Source organism: Arvicanthis niloticus, chromosome 2, assembly GCF_011762505.2.
Source record: "Arvicanthis niloticus isolate mArvNil1 chromosome 2, mArvNil1.pat.X, whole genome shotgun sequence".
Lineage (NCBI taxonomy): Eukaryota > Metazoa > Chordata > Mammalia > Rodentia > Muridae > Arvicanthis > Arvicanthis niloticus.
Window position 1 is genome coordinate 37054945 of NC_047659.1, and position 22244 is coordinate 37077188.

At 42.5% G+C, this 22244-nt stretch overlaps 1 protein-coding gene across 4 annotated transcripts in view; it reads right to left on the bottom strand.

Moving 5' to 3' along the window:
* Rbms1 (RNA binding motif single stranded interacting protein 1) overlaps positions 1 to 22244 on the bottom strand; it is a 205330-nt gene that overhangs the window by 80227 nt on the left and 102859 nt on the right. For all 4 annotated transcript variants that reach the window (XM_034494257.2, XM_034494260.2, XM_034494261.2 and 1 more), the window contains exon 2: positions 8821 to 8996. In XM_034494257.2, the coding sequence (XP_034350148.1) occupies positions 8821 to 8996 (176 nt within the window). The remainder of the gene's footprint in view (positions 1 to 8820; positions 8997 to 22244) is intronic.

A 22244-nucleotide genomic window follows, 5' to 3' on the forward strand; every position in this document is an offset into this window, starting at 1 on the left:
TGAATGAAAAAAATGCTCTAAGGATTAAATAAGTCATTTTGCATACCAAACAGCGATTAGCAAGAATTAGATAAACCTTGGCAGCTAGGATCATGTAGGCATGTATATGTAACACATGGATTTTCCACATATGTTTCCTCAAGTTTATTTTTGATTGACACATAATAATTCAGCATATTTGCCAAGTGCTATGTGATGTTTTGGTGTCTTTACATTATAGAATGATCTACTGAGGGTAATTAGGAGATCCTGCACCTTAAGCATGCATCATGCCTTTGTAGCAGGAATGACCAAATGAATATTTAAGAATGTGTATCTTAAATACACCATACTGCTGACACTAGTCACCCCATGTGCACTGTGTCAGCTCCTAATGCCGTAGGTCTGCACCTAGAGAACACAACCACGCCTTATCCCTCTCACCCGCCTGTGTTTACATGAAGTGGAGATGGGAAAGGGTCAAAGGAAAGATCGCAAACCTCTGTGACTCACAGTAACTGATAAAAAACTCTAAATAAAACCCATCGTAACTGGCAAATAAAGATTTTAAAAGCTTTCACTCCAGATGGCAATCCATTTACCTTTATATAATGCCTAAACACCTCCAAGGTGCTGCTACAGAAATTCAAGGTTCACATAAATAAACCAGAAAGAGGTATACAGAAAATTCTGTCTATGCTCACAGAGGACAGGCTGAGTTTTCACATCTGTGTGGTTACGATCATCTTATTCGGGGCTTCCCAGGTAAGTTCTGCCAAGGCTAATACTAAAGTTGGAGTCCCACCTGCATAATACAGTTTGGACATGACAAGGGAAGTGCCACACCCCACCTTACCACCAGAGCCAGCTGGAAAAAAGAAAAGTAGGTACCTAAGTACACAGCAGAAAGTGGTATTTGAGGCTTACGCTACTCGAGAAGCCATAGAAAGTCTACGGGCTACCACTATTTCTAAGTTGTGCTGCAGCAAGTACTTAACTTGCAGGGAGTCTTAGCAGAGCAGGGAAGTCGCATAGCCTGAAGATGCCCAGGCCCATTCCCTGGACCCACATTTCAGTACGGTTTTCATCCGTGTTTGTACAAGGCAACAAGGATTAAATACTGTGTGTTAACATTAGAGAATTGCCTATATCCTAAAAACAAACAGTTCTAATTATAAAATCAAAGGCACAATCGAAGCGATATGGTTTTCTATTGGGAAACACACCTTTGTATTTCCTAGGATCTTTTTTCCCCCAATACTACAGCTATTTTTTGTGAATTCCGAAAGTCTTTAGATATGCTCTATAAGTGTTTCTTAACATTTCCAGAATTCTTCCACAGCAAAGCAGCATCTGACGTGATTAAGAACACAGCCGACCCAAGACATGAATGGCGGAAGAGTCAATGAAGCACAATGTTGTGTCTAAGTTCTTAACTGTGCTTTGACTAGGAAAGAAAGTATGAAGATTATCTATTTTTCCCAGGCTCAAACATGACATTTGCTCAGGTCTTCAACTACTGGGAATCTCACAGAAGTACTGGCCAGGAAGACAGAGCTAAATTACAATCCTAACTTAACATTTTGGCTTGCTCCACTGGCATTTCTTCATAAAATGATGAGATAAAGTCAAAACAGCAGGCAAGACGCTTGGGTACCTTGGCAAGCCCCATGGTGTTCTGTATTATGTGCTTTTCTATTACGCTAATGAGCACAGTTCCAGAAACCATTGTGATTTACATTCTTTTTTCCTTCTTCTCTTTTCTTTTTTATTATTGGAAATCTTCTACATAAAGCTCTTGTGAGGCTCAAGACTATTTTCCTAATATTTTCTGTTTCTTTTATTCCCTTCCCCTTAAAGACATCTAAGAAATGAAAACCCAATTTTGTCTTTCAATAGAGACTTGTAACATGCAAGTCTGAAAACCCTAAGACATGAATAGTGACAAGAGGGCCACTTGTTTTTATTAATAATGCCACAAAGCAGTGACTGATGCACCTACTCATTCTGGAATAAAGCAACGGCCACTTATTCTGAGAAGAGAGGGGAAATGGTCCAGAGGAGTTAATTTAAGGAATTCTCTAGTTAGAGGAGATGAAGATAGAAAGAGAATGATGACCACCCCAGGTTGTTTTGTCTCGATAGCTTCTGTCTTTAGACCAGTGGTTCTCAACCTTCCTAATGCCTCAATCCTTTAATATAGGTCATGGTCTAGTGATCCCTCCACCCCCTGTCTAAATTAGGGTTTTACTGCTGTGAACAAACCCCATGACCAAGGCAAGACTTATAAAGGACAACATTTAATTGGGGATGGCTTCAAAGTTCAGAGGTTCAGTCCATTATCATCAAGGCAGGAGCATGGCAGTGTCCAGGCAGGCATGGTGCAGTGAGAGCTGAATGTTCTACATCTTCATCTGAAGGCTGCTAGCAGAAAACTGACTTCCAGGCAGCGTGATGAGGGTCTGAAAGCCCAGGTCCACAATGACACACCTACTCCAACAAGGGTACACCTCCTAATAGTGCCACTCCCAGGGCTATCACAAACCATCACAGCCCCTAATCATAAAATCATTTTTGTTGCTACTTAATAATTGTAATTTTGCCACTGTTTTGAATTATGTTATGGATTATAGTATCTGTCTTTTCAAATTATCTTAGGTGATCCCCATTTCCCCCTTGAGGGGTTGCAACCCACAAGCTGAGAACTTAAAACCTTCTGCATCTAAATTCTTTTTTTTTAAGTTTTCTAATTCTATTTGTGTGTATATATGCACACCTGCATGCACATGTGCAATGATGTATGTACACATGAGCACACATGTATGGAGGTCAGACAACAACTTTCAGGAGTAGGTGCTTTTTTATCACCATGTGGATTCCAGGGATCAAACTCTGGTAATCAGGCTTGTGGTAAATGCCTTTTCTCCAGTGACTTTTTAAAAAAAATCAGTACCTGACAAACCAGTGGTTTCAGAACACTTGGGTTTATTGGCCTTATTTGTTGATCCCATGGGGAAAGCATGGTCACCATGGGAACACAGAGAGGTGCTGGAGCTTGGGTTCCCAGGAGGGAGCCCTCAAAAGCTGGTGCCTTTCTGTGGTCTCTTAGCAGGCCTCAAGCTTTCCCTGTATCAAGCACTAGGCTCTAACAGTCATTTTCATTCAGGTTTAAAATCTCAGTGTTCTCACTGGTAAGACATACCCTGTCATGCTCCTTACTTACAGGGATGCCATCGCCCCTGGAATCCCTTCCATGTCTCTCAGAGGCTACGTCCTCTTATATAGGAGTATCTATCTGCTCCTCAAAGCAAGCGTCCCTTTTGTGTTCTGACGGATCAACGATGGGAGAAAGGAAAAAATGGAGGAATTATGTGTTTCCTCCCCTCCAACAAGAACTAAGTCCTCCATGAAGCATCAATGCCAAATCTTTTAGCTTCTGGTCCAAGGTATAGATATATGTTCCCACCAGTGTCTCTTCCCTTTCCTTCACCAGGAGCTCTGGGTAACTAACCAAAGCTGCAGAACACCCAGCTGTGCACCAATAAACCTTCATTTCCTTCTTCCTCTGTGCATTTTAAGCAGCCAACATTCTCTTACCTCTGGGAACCCTTCTTGGAGCCTGAAGGGCACCAGCAGTTATCCTTCCTGGCATGCTCTGTGTCATCTGAGGCCCAAATGTCATCTCATTCCTGGAAGCTAGTCCATGCCCTCACATTATGTTAACCCGAGCTGCTTCAGGTTTTCTCAAAGCACCATCGGATAGAAAAAGTTTCCTTCACTCTTCTTTCTCATGTGATGGCTGGCTGTTTCTGTCTACTTCTGTTGGCCTGTCTTGCCTTTCTAATTCACTTTCAAAGAACTGTCACGTATTCAAAATAACCAGGAAAACTTGCAGAGAACAGGAAACAGAGAGGAAATCAAAACACAATGGGGATTAAGATCAGCCTAAATGGCTCTATTTCAAGGACAGCCCTTCTAATTAGTAAGAGTCTAGCATATCAGAAGACAGATACAGTTCCACATCAGAAGATAGATACAGTTCCACATGTAATACACACTGTTTTACTACATTTGAAACAAACTAAAAGTGCTACCAAACAAAGGAAAGAGGTGAATGGCAGGGTGGGAACACTTCTGAAAATCCACAGAATGCCCTTCAGTTCAAATAGCTCCTGCCGACAGCCAGTTCCCTGGACCTTGCAATGGACAGCAGAGCTGCAGCAACCTCTCAGCCAGCTGGCCCGGGCTCCTACAGGAAGTCAGGATGCTCTATGGAACAAACTGTGCACACACACACTGTTTGTATTTATTTGTTTACTTGGCTTGAGACAGTCTCTCTCTAGTCCAGGCAGACCTTGAACTCGGGGTGCTGATGCATAACTTCACCTCCCAAATGCTGGGCTTACAAGGAAAACCATATACCCCACTTCAAATGCAGTTTCTAAGTCTTCGAAATCTGAGTCTGAACAAAATGGAAAATTTCCCATGCCGTGGTAAAAATAATAACCAGGAAGGAATGAGGAGGGTTGTGTGACCCTGAAACCAGCCTTCTACATGTACCCCAACAAAAGCCTGAAGGAAGAGGAGGCTTAGGGTGTGTCTATGCCAACTTCTTCCTTTTTGTCCACAGCTTTCAAAATTAGGATCTGGTGGGGTTCTTTTCTGGTGGGGTCTTTTTTTTTTTTATTTCTAAATGTAAAATTACATATAATTAAATCTTTCTCTAACAGGATTCGGACAAAAGGAGGATTAATATTTGCTTGGCACTCCAGGGAAGTTCTGTGGCTACTCCAAAGAACGCAAACTACGAAGTGGGCCAAAATCTAAAACAGTGACGTGACACCACAGTAGAAAATCCCACATCTAACTGTATGTGGTAGGTCATAGCCAAAACGCAGGCACAGTGAAAACATATGAAGTTGTATGTTTATAGAAAACATAACTAAATTTTGTGTGTAGACTTGGAGCTCTTCCTCGAGACATCTTATTGTACATATAAAAATATTTCGAGAGCCTGAAACACAAAATACTTCTTGTCCCAAGCACACTAACAGAGGATATACAACCTAGATTTCATTTGTTTCAATAACAACGTTGTACTGAAAGCACTGTTTGACCTACTTTGCAGGCTACGGACTGAAACACTAGATATTTGCCTAGCCCTGGAGTAGTAGACGGCACTGGGGTTTCTAAAGCTCGCAGCCCTGCCTATCACTGCTTTTATAAGCTAGGTGAGAAGTCTGCAGAGATATGACACTTAGCATTGAGACATGCTGTTCAATAACAGGCATGTAGTCAGCAGGATGGCACGGGAGTAAAATACTGACCGTGAGCATTGAGCCATAATAAAGGAAGTGCAGCACTGTTAGCAGGGGCCGAGCATAAAGGAGGCAGGCAGCCTTGGCCATGGCCTCAGAGAACTGGGGGTGGGGTGGGGCAGGGCGGGGCGGGGAGTGATGAGATTATTTTAGGTGAGACGGGAACTGGGAAATGTTCTTTCCGGTCACACCACAGGGAGCAAGGAAGGAAATGACCAGTGTTACCCAGTGAGAAGGAAGGACCTACTTGAAGACCAAGGGACAATGGGAGGTCATCAAGAATAATGCCAAAGCTTTGCAGCGGAGCAAATCAATTGGACAGGTCACAGTGAACCAGGGGCTCAAATAAGAAACTGAAATGAAAAATGTGTGCTAAGTGAGAAAGTGTGGAGCACTGCCCTACGAGCGTAACAGAATGAAGCACAGCACACAGAATGAAGGGGCCAAGACTTAAACCTTACATAGGAGAGAGGGCAACAGTGGCAACATGACCCAGAAGAGAAGGGCCGGGTGGCGGCAGCTGACAACCCGAATGGTTGAGGAGGCAAAACGCAGAAGCAAGGAGAGCCCTTGGCATTTTATGAATTCAGCTCAGAACTAGGAAGAAAAGAACTACTTTATTGATTTCTGGTGTGTGTGTGTGTGTGTGTGTGTGTGTGTGTGTGTGTGTGTGTGTGTATGTGTGTGTATTTATACTTATTTATACACTCAAACATATCCAATTGGTTTGGTTTCAGAAAATGGGGAGAATTAATACTGTTATGTGGCCCCAGTGTAACAGAGTGGTCCTTTATGCTACCTGGACCACTTTATCTCCTAATCATGCTGTGTTTGCACACTGATGTCATATTTTTTTGAGTAGATCGGCCTGTAGAAATGGAGAAAATCTGCCACTGTCTGGGACAGTTAAAAGCTTCCTGTATTTGCATCCACACTTCAGAATCTAGAGGTTACCTACAGCCTGCTGGTATCTTTCCTAAAGTACACTTGTAGATGTAATCTACTCACAGTCTGCGTCACTTGGCCATGACCACCGTGCCCAGTCAGGCCCTCCTTGCTTCAGTTCCCTAAACTTAGATGGCAGTCTTCCCATTTAAGCCCTTCCTCCTGACCATGGTGGTCTCCATCACCTGGGGTCATGACTTAATGTCACAGCTCCCAACGTTCTCACTGTCATTTTTCCTAACCTTCCAACCTTCTCATCTTATACTTCAAAAATAAAAAATAAAATAAACAAAAACCCTTCTCTTTCCTCTCCAGTATGTAAAATCTTCTGTCGTCCTTGCTTTTAAGCTCCATGTACATTTTGTGTGGAACAAATATTCTTGGCATCCTTTTCCATTTCTCGGACAACTAGAGCACATCCAAGCTTCAGAAGAAACAAATCATTTATTTCAACTGCCGCCGCCTCCCCATCCCAGGTCATCTTACAATCAGTGTTAAGTTTGCACTTCTAAGATGCTGTTCCCCTTATCAGAGGTATGGGTTGATCTACCCTTCCTGCTATGTTGTCTATGCTCCAAGGACTTCCTAAGTCCTAGAATAAGTCACTTCCCTAAAGTTCACATCACTTCCAAGTCACCAGCTACTTACTCTTATGATTTGTTATGAGAAACAAATCAGAGCACAAACGCCCCTTTACTCAATTCCTGTGTGAAGTCAAAGGTCGTGGGACAGCATTTCCTAGTGGGGCTATGTCTTGTCTCCATAGATACAGCCGCCAGAACTGTCACCAGCATTTAATACCCAACCTGGGATGTTGCAAGAGCCTTCATTTGTAAATTACAAGACAGGGTGAGGATGGCTGAGTTGCTTCTACCAATAGTAACAGTGAAGAGAGTAATGGTTACACACATTAAGAAAACTACACACACCAAAGAGTCTAAAAACAAAAGTGGAATTCATGGTCTAGGAAAAATCATAATGTATTCGTCTATTATTTTTAGAAAATGATTTGGTTCAAATAAAAAAACACACACACACACACACTGGCCCTATTTTTCAAGCACTTTTCCTATTTATAAAGCATGGCAAGGATCTATTAGTTATGGTTCCTGTTTCCTTGACATCAACTCTTATGTAAAACCAGCTGAGGAACAGTCTCCTGAAATCCTCTCCTCAAGACTGCAAGAATTTGCTTCACCCCCTTGTTTCTACAGCTTATTTTTAGCTCCTTAGACTCTATGGCACTCAGTCTACCTGGCATTCTGCTGCAGAAGCATCAGAAGACACCAATGAAAGGCCAGTAGCAGACAAGATAGCAAAGACCTTGTCGTGGTCTTAATGGCTGCAGCAGAGCAGGTAAGCCTGGCAGAGTTCCCACTGTCTCCAGCCAGAGCTGACAACCATCCAAGAGCTGGATTTCCTTGTAGATCAGACTCTAGTGGGGGTTGTAATTTCATTGTCCCAGAGTCCAGGAGGATTGGGCAGAGAGGGTGATAAAGAAAAGGCATGAGAAGCTTAGTGTGATAGGGATGGCCTTTCACACAGCCCTAGAGAGCCTGGAGGAACACCACCCATTGCCCCATCCTGCTTCTCAAAACAAAGCAAATCAAGGCCAGATGTTAGCTTCAGCCAGAGTTTGAAAATACTGTTCCTCAGTTTTCAATATTTTTTTCCTTTAAAAAAATGAGTAATGAATCTGAGTTGTACCCAGAGCAAGAGAAATGAGATGCTGTCAAGCAAGTCATTTTGAAGGGAAGAGGTAACATTCTCTAGCAGAAGGCTCAATGCAGTTATCCATAATTTCCTCTTATAAAAGACCATTACAGTCCTAGGATAAATACAAAGTGCTGGTATGTGTAAGCATTTACTGCTTGATGTGATTCGATGTGTCTACTCTTCCCACCATGATCTTTGCTCTCAAAGGTAGTTCTGGCTCCTTAGTTTAAATTAGAACTCCGTTACTTAGCTGACATAATTTAATTGCAAGGGAATAACACATTTATATTCTATTCATCAACATTAGTATGAAATGCAGATCTACTAGGGAACCTGATGCACATGCATCCTTCTCTTAAGATGCAGGAAGTGGAGGTGGTCTCATTTCCAAGGAGAAAAGAGGGAATGATCTGCACCACGGAGCTCCTGCTGCTCAGGAAACCAGAGGGACACCAGCCCAGCAGGAACCAAGAATTTACACACACTCAAGATGAGCTTAGCTTGATAATTATGTTTCTGACAAATAACATCAGCTGGTTTCTCCTATGGGACTGACCGGCTCCCCACAGGCTTCTATGAAAGACCAGTACTCTTAAAAAGAATCTAGCCATCAATTTTTTCTTAAATTCATATTTTATTTCTCAAATGCCAAATCAAGAAAATGCAAATTTCATTTGTATGTAGGCATTCTGGGAGCATACGTGAATACCAAGAAAGTTACCAAGAGCTGCACATGTAGGGTCTTATGTATTTTCACATATATATTTACCTTATGTACCCCTCCTTTAACACAACCTACATTCGCTATGGCTATGATCAGGAAAGTCTCAGCAGCTAAGGGTCTCAGAGCACTTATACTCACGGTTGACACAGCTTCACCAGGTCTTGATCAGTGGTGTTGGGGGGCAGGCCTCGGATGTAGAGGTTTGTCTTGCTCAGCTGATCCCATCCTGAGTTGCTACTGCTGCTACTGTTGTTATTACTGCTGGTGGTGCTAGGACTGGGTGGGGCCATGGGGTGCGCTGGGACCAGAGACTGCTGCAAAACAAAAACCAGAGAGTGTCAGAGCAGAAGTAAGGGATCAAGCACCACTTACAGGCTATGTGAGCTACCAAATAAAAATAAAGACAGCAAAACTAAACACAGATTATCCTGAGCTACTATGATGTAAAATCTAACTTAAGGTGAAAAAAATATCTATTCATGTTAAGACAAAACAAAAACCCGAAAAACCTCTCAATATTAAATAATAGAATTTTACTCAGCAATATCTAAAAATGTGGATGAATTTATGGATAATCAATTTATTCACACATTTTAAGGAACACATCTCCTGAGACTGAAAATTAACTTGCATGAGGTCACATGATACTGTCATCTTAATATACAGTAATTTAGAAATCACTAGGCTTTTGAAAAGCCTTCAGAGTCTGAAGAATATTTGATTGAAAGTAGATGATTATTTAGAGTACTCTTTAAAAGGAGACTACTCTTAAAACGTAAAAAAGTTAGCACTTCACCCAGAGCCTCAAACTTCTAAGCTAGGTCTGAGGCTTCATGGAGACATCTGGATGCGATTCACTGCACGCTGCTTCACTCTGGCTGACCTTGTGAAATTTAACCCCTGTGAGAATGCTGTGGTGGTTGGAAACCTTCCCAAGAGGGCATCTAGTAAAGCCTGCAGCTAGAGCTTTCTCAGGCTTGGCTCTCCAGTCAGCAGCCACCTAGGAAGAGTGTCTGAAGTATACACACCAGATACTGCTGCTCTGTGAGCTAGCTGGTAGAAGAAAACCACAGCTCTCCGACCCTAGGCCCCACACAAGACTTTTGAGGAAGTTAAAGGCCTCAGCCCAATGACAGTGAGGAGGACCCAAACTGTCCTCACAGCCAGTATGCAGCAGGCAGAGGGAGGATTCGCCTTCATATTTTCTAAGCAATAAACATATTAAGCCAAGAATAGCACTTAAACAACAGTTTGAACATATGAAAACCTAAATACTTGCTAGACACTCAACAAAGATTTCAAATATTGATGCCAGGCATTTACTAATACAGACAAAAATGTAAGGTATATGGAAGAAAAATTAAACTCCATAGCAGAAAATGTAAATAGTTGAAATATACAACTCTCATTTATCTTGCCAGCAATTTCAGATGCCCACCATAGACATCATGATCTGTGCCTAGTTACTGCCACGGGCAGGCTAATTCCACAACATCTTAACAAGCTGGGAACTCAGTAACTCTTTCTCCTGGTCCTTTACCTTTCTCCCTCTGTTCAAGGTCCCTGCTAAGTTGTTACTCAAATACTACTTCATCTAAAGAGACTCTTTCAGAAGGAGAATACCTGGAAAAAATGAACAAAGGATGAGGAAATTCTACTTCCTAAGAGCTGAACTTGAGCTAGGAATACTGGTATTGCTTAATCTAAAACCAAAACTGCCCTGCCTGAGATCCCATTCTTCCAAACCATGATTCATAGCTTTTAGGGACAAGTAAACTCACATGCTATGTCTGCACTCTATGAACTAAAGGCACTGGTTTCTAAGTATAAATCCACCTGTCCCTGTCCCCTGCTCTGCCATAGATGTCACACAAACTTCTCTTCTTCTTAGTTAAACTGAGGTACTAGACAGGTACCATTAGCTCCCATCTCCCAAGCCTCTGACTGACAGAAAACTGGTAACCATAGACAGAGTAGGTAAGACCACATGTTCTCTTAAATGTCATATGATCAGTGCCCAAGATACCATCCCAGAGCAAAAGGTGATTGTTATCAATGGCAGGATAGAAGATGCTGGCTACTGAACAACAGGATGAAGGGCTAGGCAAAACTAGTCAGAGGTAGAACATTTGCCTAAAATTCAGAGTCTTGGGTACAATAATTATAAGTCACACCATGAATGACAACTGGAAAAGTAGAAAAGGGCTATGGTTTGGGGCTCTCCTAACTCCTAGTATCTTTGTCCAAACACAGCAGGGACAAGCATATGGACCAACAGATTTTCTAAACACTGCATTTCAATCCAAGTCTGGGCCCATATTACCCCTGATCTTATCTGGTTCTGATGGGGGCATGTTGGGTGTGAACTTGTTCTGATTAGAAGAAACATGGGTTATTGTTAATTCAGGGACTACTTAGAATTAAAAGTAGATTTTATTTATTTATATATTGTCGATAGCGATTACAGTATGATATTTGACAATCATCCATATTTATAACAACAAAAGTTTCCCACGGAGGGAAGCAGGTGGGGAACCTGGATCTTCCTGTTGGGCTGCATATTTTGGCACAGGACCTTCTAGAGTTCAGATTCCAGGAAGGGTAAGAGGGTCTCAAATTCAAGTGAGGACGGTGAGGATGAGGACTCCTCTACAACGCAAAGTTCAAGTTAAAGTTTACCTGAATAACAAGGCTTCCCAGAATTAGATGAAGACAGAGAAAGGTGCCTGAGAGAGAACTGACGATTTCAGTCAGAAAAAAAAGGTATAGAAAATTTTAGATTAAACATTAACTTTTTAGAATTCACCAAGTCTGAGCTGGGAATACAGCTCAGTAGTAGATATGCAGAAGAATCCATGTTCAGTGACACCGCGCCCCCCCCCCATCCCTGCTCCAAAGATCACTGAATCTAAAAATATAACCCCTACATGTTTAAGAACAAAAATCCCAAAACAATAGAGACTTCACTCGTAAACATTCAGAAAGGATTGATAAGGGTCTAAACAGCCTGAGTACTTACTGAGCATTAATGGGTGCCAGTTTGCTAAGTGTTGCATGCTGTGTGTGCCCTGTGTCCTGCTTTCTGTCTCACTCAATAAACAGGCACAGCACTGTACTCTCATTGTACAGATTAGGAAACTGTCTTAGGAGCACTTAACTACTGTGCAATGAATGACACACAGTAAGTCGGGGCAGGGCTGCATTTTGAACTGAGATCTGCCAGATAACAAAGTCAGAGCCTTCAACACCCTAAGTGACCTCCAAACACCTCCCATCTCTTCCATGTGCCATACTGCTTCCCTTCATTTGCTCTGCCCATCCTCTTGCAACCTAATTACCAAGTTCTTGTTATTTTGCAGTGTGACTCTTTGTACCAAGGGCTGTTATGCCAGAGCAAAAGGTGCCTCTGGATTAGTCTAATTAGCACACCAAGAACTAGTGGAGGTAAAAACCCCATTAGCTCGAAAAGCGAAGGATTAAATAAATCCTGCTTTATAAATTGTTCCTTTAAAGAAAGGGTTCTGAGAGCCAGAGAAGAGGTGACAGCTTGGCATGCACGCGGCCTTAGAATCAACTCCATATTCAACAAGAAAGGATAGACAGATGAATCTTTTGTTTTTGTGAAACAGGGTCTTGATACACAGCCCTAGGCTGGCCTCAAATTCATAATTACTGGGCCTCCCAGGCACAGGGGTTGAAGGTCTGTACTACTATGTCCAGAAAAAAGAATGAATTTTAACAGCCACAATGGAAAACATTATAGAGGTTATTTTTTAAGTTACAAATAATAGTTTAGCATCTATAATCCCAGCACTTGGGAGCCTGATGCAGGAGGACTGAAAACTTGAGACCAGCCTGGGCTATATATAGTAAGATTCAATACAACAACAACAAACAAACAAACAAACAAACAAAAAGAGAGCCATCACAACCCAATAATCACACCACATCTAAAGGAAATGAAAGCAGTGTGTCAAAGCAACGTCTACACTTCCTTGATGACATCACCATCTGTTCACCAACACCAACAAACGGTAACAAACTAAATGTCCATCTAGTGATGGGTGGGTGATGAAAATGCTTACATATATACACAGTGGGGTATTATTTAGCCATTAAAACTGACAGTGCATTACAGCATCATGGATGGAATTAGAGGTTAGATGTTAAGAGAAATAAGATACATAAATGGTACTCATCCTAAGTAAAATCTGAAACAGCCAGTTTTGCAGCCGCTGGGAGCACAGTAAAGACTACAGACTATGTAGCATAGAGGGGAGGGCGTTGTGGACTGGTTTACTATACAACCAAGTCAGTGTTCAATAGGAGTGGAGGTTCCAGCATCTACTTTGTAGCAGCATGAATGCTGATAATGTATGTATGTTTCAAAGGGTAGAAAGGAGTTTCAAAGTTTTCAACATCAAGAAGTAATTTTTGAGGAGAGGAGTTTATCCTCATTTAAACATTATACAATGGATAATAAATTTATGGAAATATCACAATACCTCATTAATATGTAAAATTGTATATTTTAATGTGTCAGTTAAAATAATTTGATGGAAGTAAGTAAGTCACTGATCTCATTGAACTTATTAAAAACACTGAATTCTGCACATGCCTTCTGAAAGCTACCATGGAGTAACACTGAAAACTCCAGTGAGAATTTTAATGTTTGACATGACATACAGCATAACTAAACCTTCACTTGTAAACAGAATTAAAACAAACACACAAACAACAAACCCAAACACTGACTGTGTCTTTAACTATAGCTCCAGAACTTGATAAATCTCAAGTGACTACTTATAGTCAGAAAATGTGCATAGATGGCACAAATAGAAATTTACCTAAAAAAAAAAAAAAAATAATGGGCTTCAACCAGAGTGTCTTGTCACTGCTTGACCTTCAACATCTACCTAGGAAAATCCCCAGACTGCCTTGCAATGTGAAGACACATTCAATCCAATTAGGGACCCCAGGCCACAGTTAGTACCCAGTCGGCCCCAAAGAGCCCAATGTCTGTCTCAGGCTTCTCTAGGTTTTCACTGGCTGAGGTTCCACAAACAGGACACAATCTTTGTCTCTCCAGTGAGTAGGGAAAACAAGGTAACAGAGTTTCCATGGTAACATTTACCTGAGGTTAATTTGTATCTTAGTTAGGGTATCTATTGCTGTGATAAAAAACACCATGACCAAAGGCAACTTGGGCAGAAAAGGCTTTATCTTACACCTGTAGTCCATCATCTATGGAAGTTAGGGCAAGAACCTGAGGCAGAAACTGATACAGAGACCACAATGGAATGCTGCTTACTTTGCTTGCTCCTCCTAACTTGCTCAGCCTGCTTTTATACTGCAGAGCACCTGCCCTGGGGTGGCATGGCCCACAGCAGACTGGGACTTCACCTATCAATCAGTAATTGAGAAAATGTTCTACAAACTTGCCTATCGGCCAATCTTACAATAACATTTTCTCAATTAAGATGCCCTCTACAAAAAAATATGTGAGTAGATGACATCAGAAGTTCTTGTTTGCACTCAGGAGGGCTTCCTAAATGCACAGCATTATGGGACCCCTGTGGTCAGCACTCAGAGAGCACTTCCTGCAAAGGTAGTAATGTCTACCCTGCATGAAGACCCTCAGAATTCTTTACTCACAGATCAGCAGCAGCCAAAGGTAAACACGGTTCTGCCCTTGGCATCTTACCTCCCCCAAACAGCAACAGGCATGTCTTCTCTATCGATACAAAGATAAAAGATCTTTACGGGAAAAGTAAAACAAACTGTTATGTGAACTAAAAACCAACCAGTCACATGTAATTGTGGTAGTAATTCAGCCAAGCCCACTAGAGCTCAAGACTTGGCATTTTGAACGGCCTCATTTCCCTTCTATCATTAATAAGCCAAAGAACGCCCATCCCCCTCCCGTGGTCCGTCCTTACAAACCTTCCTAAGAATTCTAGAATATTTTAGAGGAAAAGGAAACCTAGGATATATCTGCCAAGTTGCCGCCGATCTCCTTTACGATTACCCTGTCTATGGGTAGACAGAATGCCCACCCTAATTTTAAAAAGTTATAACCTGCCCCTTCTGTAGTCCCCATACAGATATACAAACATCACTGCCACCCAAACACCAACTACTTCCCTTTTCTCTACTGCTCCTTAGAGCAGAGACCTTATAGGACACAGGGAAATAGCGCTTATGACGCCTTCATGAGCAAGAGTTAAGTAACAACACTACAGAGGATGCTAATGGTTACACACTGGATGCAAAAGAAAGTCAACCATTTAATCAAACTAGCCAGCAAGAATGAGTGTACACAAACATGTCAATTCTGTCCCACTTGGGATGCTGACTTCCAGGGGCTGGAATGGAGGCTGAGAAATCACGTGCTGGTGAAGGAAAGTGGAGGAGACGTGAGGAGACTGAATTGGAGAGCTAAGAATCGGGATGCTGCTGTCTTTACAGGCAGATCAAAGCAGAATGACCTGATGCACCTGCTGGATAGTGTCCCACTGGCCTGTGCCCAGGATGCAAGGAAGTAGCTATTAATTCTATCTCACAGGTGGATATTATAGTGCTCAATCCCCTAGCTAATTAGGTGATGAAACTGGTTCTTCTCTCCTTGCTGTCCCTTATTTGGAAATCAAGCTGGTAGTAGTCCCTTGAGATTATGAAAACAGGCAACAGATTATTAAGTACTTTTGGGATGGATGCAAGCTTGCCAAATTAGAGGGATACATGTCACATTAGCTATTCAAGCAAAATCTAAAAGTAAAAATTCTCTAATGGGGGGCTGGAGAGATGGCTCAGAGGTTAAGAATATTTGCTCCTCTTGCAGAAGACAAGGTGGTTCCCAGAACCCAAAGGTTAGGTCACAACTGTCTGTAATTATAATTCTGGGGGATCTGACACCCTCTTTTGGCCCTGGTGGGCACTAGGTGTGCATGTACACAAAACACTTACATAAAATAAAAATAAATACATCTTTAGAAAAATTGCCCAGTGTGCCCTTAGCCTCAACCACCCGTAACTGCATTGTAAACCATAGTATGTGTTGCTAAAAACACAGTTCAACCAAGGGCAGGTGAGGGAGAAGAGAGGATGACAGAGAAGGTGGGTAAAAGACTACACTGCATATTAAGTACCAGTAACGCTGGACAGTAGTGGTGTAAACTAGCAAGGAGAGAGGAAGAACCATTATGCAAGATTATCAGGAACACACCTGTCCTAGTTTGCTTTCTACCGCCATGATGAACACGTCACCAAAGAAGAAATGATGGGGGAAGAAATGATGTATTTACCTTACACTCCCAGGGCTCAGTCTACCACTGAGGAAAGTTTGGGCAGGAACGTGACACAGAGAGGCCACAGGGAAACAAGGATGCTGCTGCTTATTGCCTTTCTCAGCCTGCTTTCTTACACAACTCAGGACTACCTGTCCAGGGGTGGCTTCATCCACCGTGGGCTGGGCTCTCCAAAAACAGAAAGAACTTGACCTCCGAAACCATGCATTGTGGGTAATGTGTGCTTCCTAGCATGGGTTACTCATGTGTGCTATGCATTCTTCTCATCCCCTTTCCAGCAACCACCTCATGTTTATCCAGTTGTCTGAACCCTAAGGACTTCCCTCTGTTTAGAGAGCCTCTCACATCTGCCAAGAGGTCTGTGTATTCACTCAGTCATGCTCTATTTTCTTCATGAGATACTTTTTCAGTTGGAGTTTCCTAGATAACCCTGGCCTGAATTGAGCTGAGTAAACGGCAAACGCCCAACCTGTACCGTATGCAGGAAGCTCTGAGAGCATGATGGGAAGGGAGATTTGCAAAGGCTGAGGTAGAACCTAGAAAGCAAGTTGGAGTCCATGATGTCACAGGTCCCCAAGTCTCACAGGAAGAGTATGATGGCAATTAGATTAAGAGGGTTGCTTATGGGGAATATCAAACTAGCCACCCTCACCCCAAATCCCCAGTGGAAAGTGAAGACTTCTGGGTAGGGCAATCAGCAAGGACAGATTCACAGTCTGCCTTGGCCAGGAACAAGAATGAATGCATCTTTGCACAGCTCAGTTGCTCCTGTGGGAAACTCGCAAGGGAGGCTGGTGGGCTTCTAAGCTCTCTTCCAGCTCTCAAAGTCTACAGCTGGCTCATATTCCTGGCCAGCCCTGCTAAAGCACATTGAGACAGAAGGCAGCAAGCTGCTGCCAGACAGGTGGGCAGACAGGTGGACAGACAAACGGAGCGACAGAGAGGATGGGCAGACCCCAACTACAGCATTCTGTCCAACCTGTGCAGCTAAGCAGGGCAGACACTACACAGCAACCATGGCCGCCTACACTTGGGCCAGCACTATGCATCTATGTGCTCAGTTGAAGAAATGGTCCCAAGTACAAGCTAAAGTCACAAGGGGCCGCCAAAAGGAACAAGCTGAAATGTGAGGGCACAGAGAAGACTACTGACAAACAAAATCAACTGTCTCAGCTACAGTGGGGCTCCGTGCTCCCCAGAAGCCTGGCGCTCCTGGGTTTGGGCAAGAATAAAGGTGACATTTCCAGTTCTGCTCACTTCCAACAGCTCCAAAACCACCTTAAGAGAAAAACTCAAGACAAAGCAAACTGCACCTGCACCGCAGACAAGCAGCTCTAGGTACATGGTAACAAACTGTTGCTAAACTCGCGGGTGAGAGAGTAAGGACTGCATTGCGGAATTCTGAACCCAGGTGTGCAGTGTTGGCCTCCTCCTGAGCCCCAAATGTGGAATTTCCAGGCTGAGCCAATTCTCTGCCTCGAGAGGCAGAGGAAAAGTTTCCTCTCGTTTTTTTTTTTTTTTTTTTAACTAAAAACAAACCAACAAAACTTCTGGGGAAGTGAAACTTCAGCTGAGCACCCGTGCTACACTTTGGGGAGTGAAGGAATCCAGGGCTAAGGACCCATGCTCTGGGTTGTTCTCCAAATCTAATCCTCAGCGCAGGCCGTGCCTTTGCTTAGAGTTCCTTACAGAAGAAATCTTGCTGAGGTTGCAAAATTCTCAGAGCCGCAATTATGCATTCTGAAATTCTCCCCACTAAACAATACTTACAGAAAACGCTGCAAAACAACGGAGCAAGCATTAAGTTAGAAAATTTAGGAGCATGCTTTAAAACAAAACAGAAGACCCTGAACGACTTGATCCGAGTCACTCATTGATATCTGATGCAGAGGGACACCTGTGTGAGTGAGTGCATTTGTGGTTTCACAAATTAATCCCCAGAGAGAAAAGTATTCTGTCTACTTTTCGAAAACCGAGTAAGGAATATCTGAACTCTTCTTGTTTAAGAACACAGATGAAATACTGTCTATCCTCTGACAATGTGATTTATATATTACCCCTATAGCAAATTTTTAGTTAGCAGAACTAAAAACACAAAGTTTGCTTTTCCTCTCTTTGTACCCCTGTGCACTGAACCCAGCACTCCAGCCTGTGAGCACCTGTGACCATGCTCTGGTAAAGTTTGAATTTGTTTCCTTTTCTCTGGAATGATCTGGCTGTTTACACACAATACAAGAGGGTGACCATGAGAGACTCTGACAGGGATGGCACTGCCTTGTGCAAGGCTTCCAAAAAGTCTAAGGAGTGGGTAGTGTCTATCAGTTAATACTGCCTACAATTACAACTTTGATTTAAAAAAAAAAACAAACAGATTCCCTTTGGATCTGCCTTAGAAATTTACTTCTTGTCCGAGCTCCACCCTGTATGCACACAGAGATGCAGACATGTCAAACTGAAACAAATTTTGGTGGGATAATTTCTTTACCATACATAACACCATATACATTTTTAGTTGTTCACCATCATCATAATCATCATTATTATTATTTTATAGAGATATGCTGGCAGTGACTTACTGAGTTCACCTGACATCCCTCCTACCAGCCACCTCCAGGTTCAAAACCAGTACTCTGTAAACATTTCTCAACCTCAAGTGCCTACAGTCAGGAGCAGGTGGAATGTAACACCTGACTGATTCTAACGCATTCTAACAAGTCTCCACCTTGCCTTTCTCATAGTTCCTGGGGACAGATCAGGAAGGCCCGGGCCAGCATTAAGGTGGAGCAAGCTAAGGCAAAGAATAAAACCTTTAACTCATGATGGGCTGGAGCACCAGATATTACAAATACACCCACTTGGAAAAACAGGAATCCCAAAGGACAGGAAGGAACAAGAGGTTGGAATGGAATCTGTTAAATTTTTAATAAAGGCTTTTCAGACAATATATTTTTATCATATTTTCCTGTCAAATTCTTCCTCAGCTCTCTACCCACCCAACTTTTATGTTCTCTCTCGCTCTCTCTCTCTCTCTCTCCCGCCATCTCTCAAAAGCAAAAGCAACTAAACAAAAAATCAAAACAAACTTAAAAATAAATTAGGCAAAATACCAAAAACAAGACACAGAACTGACCCATGGAGTCCATTTTGTGCTGGCCACCAACTCCTGGGCATGGGGCTTCACCTGGAGTGTGAAGTGCAGGAACTTGCAACACAGGAAACAGATTTCCCCTTCCCAGCAGGGGTCAGCAAAGAGGTTCCCAGGTTAGAGGCTGGACTGTGGGTCAGTTCCCCTTTTTGGCAGGGATTCTGTCTCCTTAGAAGCTGTGTGAGTCTTGAATGTGTTGCCACAGTCTGAGTTCACACGTGCAATAGTCAGTGCCCAGAGCTGCTGCTTCCTTCATCACCCACCACATCTGGCTCTTACATTCTTCCCATTGCCTCCTCCTGGGAGATCCCCAAGGGAGAACCCTGAGCACCTTGAGGGAGGGGTTTAGTAAAGACATTCCTTTAAGGGAAGAGAATGGGATTCCCCCACCACCTCACAAAAGGGAGCTGGGCTAACAAATGTTGAGAACCACAAACTGAGCCTAACTTTTCACTCTTTGGGCCTCCCAAAGTCAAACCATGTGTCCCATGTCACCCCAAAAAGTAGAGGGAAAGCCAGGGTCTGTGTTCCCACAGAAGCTGTCATAAGGCCCCAGTGCTCACAGGCTGTGAAAGCAACAAGGATGACAATAGCAGGAACTGCCCTAAGAAACTTCCACAGGATCAGTAGTAGACTTGACATTCTAGCTCTGCTAGGACACTGGGGAAACAGTGAGTGTATCCTTACTGTGTCTCTTGGCATCATCCACTGCCAACCTCTAGGTGACTTCACAGGGCTGTCCATAGCTATGTTCAGATTCTTTTTTTAAGTAAAGCTAGTCCTCATTTGTACAATTGCCAAGAAAATACAAGACTCAAAAGGATCAACTGCAGCAGTCTGATGCCTTTCTGTTTAAGGAATACATTCAAGGTTAGCTGGCATTTTCATTGGCTTGGATTAGGACCTCTTGGAGGGCCTGCATTACATATCATAAACCCATACACTGTAAAAAGTGACACCGATTGTTTAGCTATTTTAAATGGGTTATTTGTAAGACTTTCTTTTGTTTACTTGTGTTTCCTTTTATCAGAAGTTCATAAATGCAAAAGTTCAGATTAACTTTCTGGACAAATGGTTTCCTTCCAGAGTCTAAGAATCTGTATAGATTCTGTTCCCAGAAGCTCCCAGGACACTCTGGGACACTCTGGTGACACCTGAAAGTTGTCCCTAGGCATGACTGTCCATCAGTACAACCTTGGAAGAATCAAGCTTAGAAAATATAGGTATCTTGGAAACTAGAAGTCAATGCTGGCTCAGGTATTTCTTCTTCTTATCTTTAACGAAGCAGACTGAAGGAGGACCCAGTTCTGTGAAGCAGAATCTTATATTTTATTTAATTCTAACTGGGCGCTGTGGCACACACCTTTAATCTCAGTAGGCAGGAGCCGGTGGGTAGATCTCTGTAAGTTTGAGACCAGCTTGGTCTACACAGTGAGTTTTAGACCAGACAGGGATTCATAATGAGACACCATCTCAAAAGAAAAAAAATTATGCAATTCAATCATAGTGTTTCTTAAGATTCTAAAATTATTCCACATTATCCTGTATAAAAATGAATTGCTCAGCAATAGAAAAGTACAAGCATGAAGGCTGCAGAACACCTTTTACGTTTTTGTTACTAAGGTTACAAGCCATGGGCTCATCGTCTCCTGGCACATGCTACTCTGCACTAAAGACATCTCATAGCTCCTCCCCGTAGGGTTCTGGCTCTCCAGTCCTTATTCGGGGCTTTGAGGATGATACTTGGTTCTTGTGTTTGTATTTCCCCATCCTTTCATTAAAGTTAGCTTTATTATAAATATTTTACTTTTGCTGCACAAAACGGAACACGCACTTCTGTTACTTTCTACTGTTATCTCATATTAATCCAAATTATTAGCAATGGGCCTCACAAGTCCCTGGTCTTCTGAGTGGAAAAAAAGGAGGAGCCTCCATCCCCACCCCCTCTCCATCCACCACAGGAAACAGGAGGCAAGTTAGAGCTAAGGAGAAACTGGCTTTTGGGGACTCCACACTGTGACAGTGGAAGGAGTCAGCTCTGTACCCCACCCACACTCAATCGTCTGCCAAGTGTTCCAGAAGAAGAAAGGGAAACCCAGGCCAGACACTGCACAGTCCTCGCATGAACAGAGCAGATAGGAACAAGACATGACATGACAATCTCCGAGTTAAGTGAATAGACACGCTGAAACCAGAGTACTGTGCATTGCTAAACCATTTTCAAAAGGACAAGGATTCAGGGGAAAGACAAATACTCTTTTGTAGAGGCAAATTCACAGATTCAGAAAGTCAAGTCTTTGGAGAAGTATTCAACTAGATTTAACCTCAAGTAGTATCAGTCGGGTTTAAGAATTAGGACCTAGAGCAAAGGAATGGTGGGCTGGCTTATTCTCTTAGAATCAGAGGTAGCGAAAGAAACCTTCTAGTATGGAAAACTAAGTAGGAAGGAAAAGGCAAGGTTCCATGTCTACACCACGGGCAGGACACCAGAGATGTCTATCAGCTGCCTGTGGCAGAGTTCTTTCCTGTAGGACAGAAATTGATCCCAGTCACATGACTTCAGACCTCTACCACAAAGCCAATAAAGAAGATCTAAAGGATCTAAATCAAAAGGATCTAAAAATCAAACTGTCCGGTCTTGACTGGTTTTTAAAATATATATAAATATAATTTATTTAGACGTTTATATTTAATAAATATATTTAAATTATAATAAGAGGCCAGAACTTGTCCTTCAATAGGATAGTTATCATGATGCTCTCCCCAGAAGTTCAGACAGGCCTGTTTGCATTACAGACTTTCCTTTTGTGCCTTTATCCTTTACTGTAAATTGCCAATAACAATTACCTCTTAACAATAGCTGATATACAAATCTCAGATATCATCCTATTCCTAAATGAGGAAAAAACGAGAATTGCAGTTGCTTCTTAACAGGCAGACAGGTTCACCTGCTGGTTTACCCGCACTGATTGTGCATATACTAGTTCCCCCAACTCCTTTCTTTCTTTACCATCAAAGTAATATAGGGTGTCTTTAAAAATAGCAAAGTAAGGTCAGAGTATATGGCTCAGCAGTGGAGTGCTGCCTAGCTCCTGCAAAGCCCTGGGTTT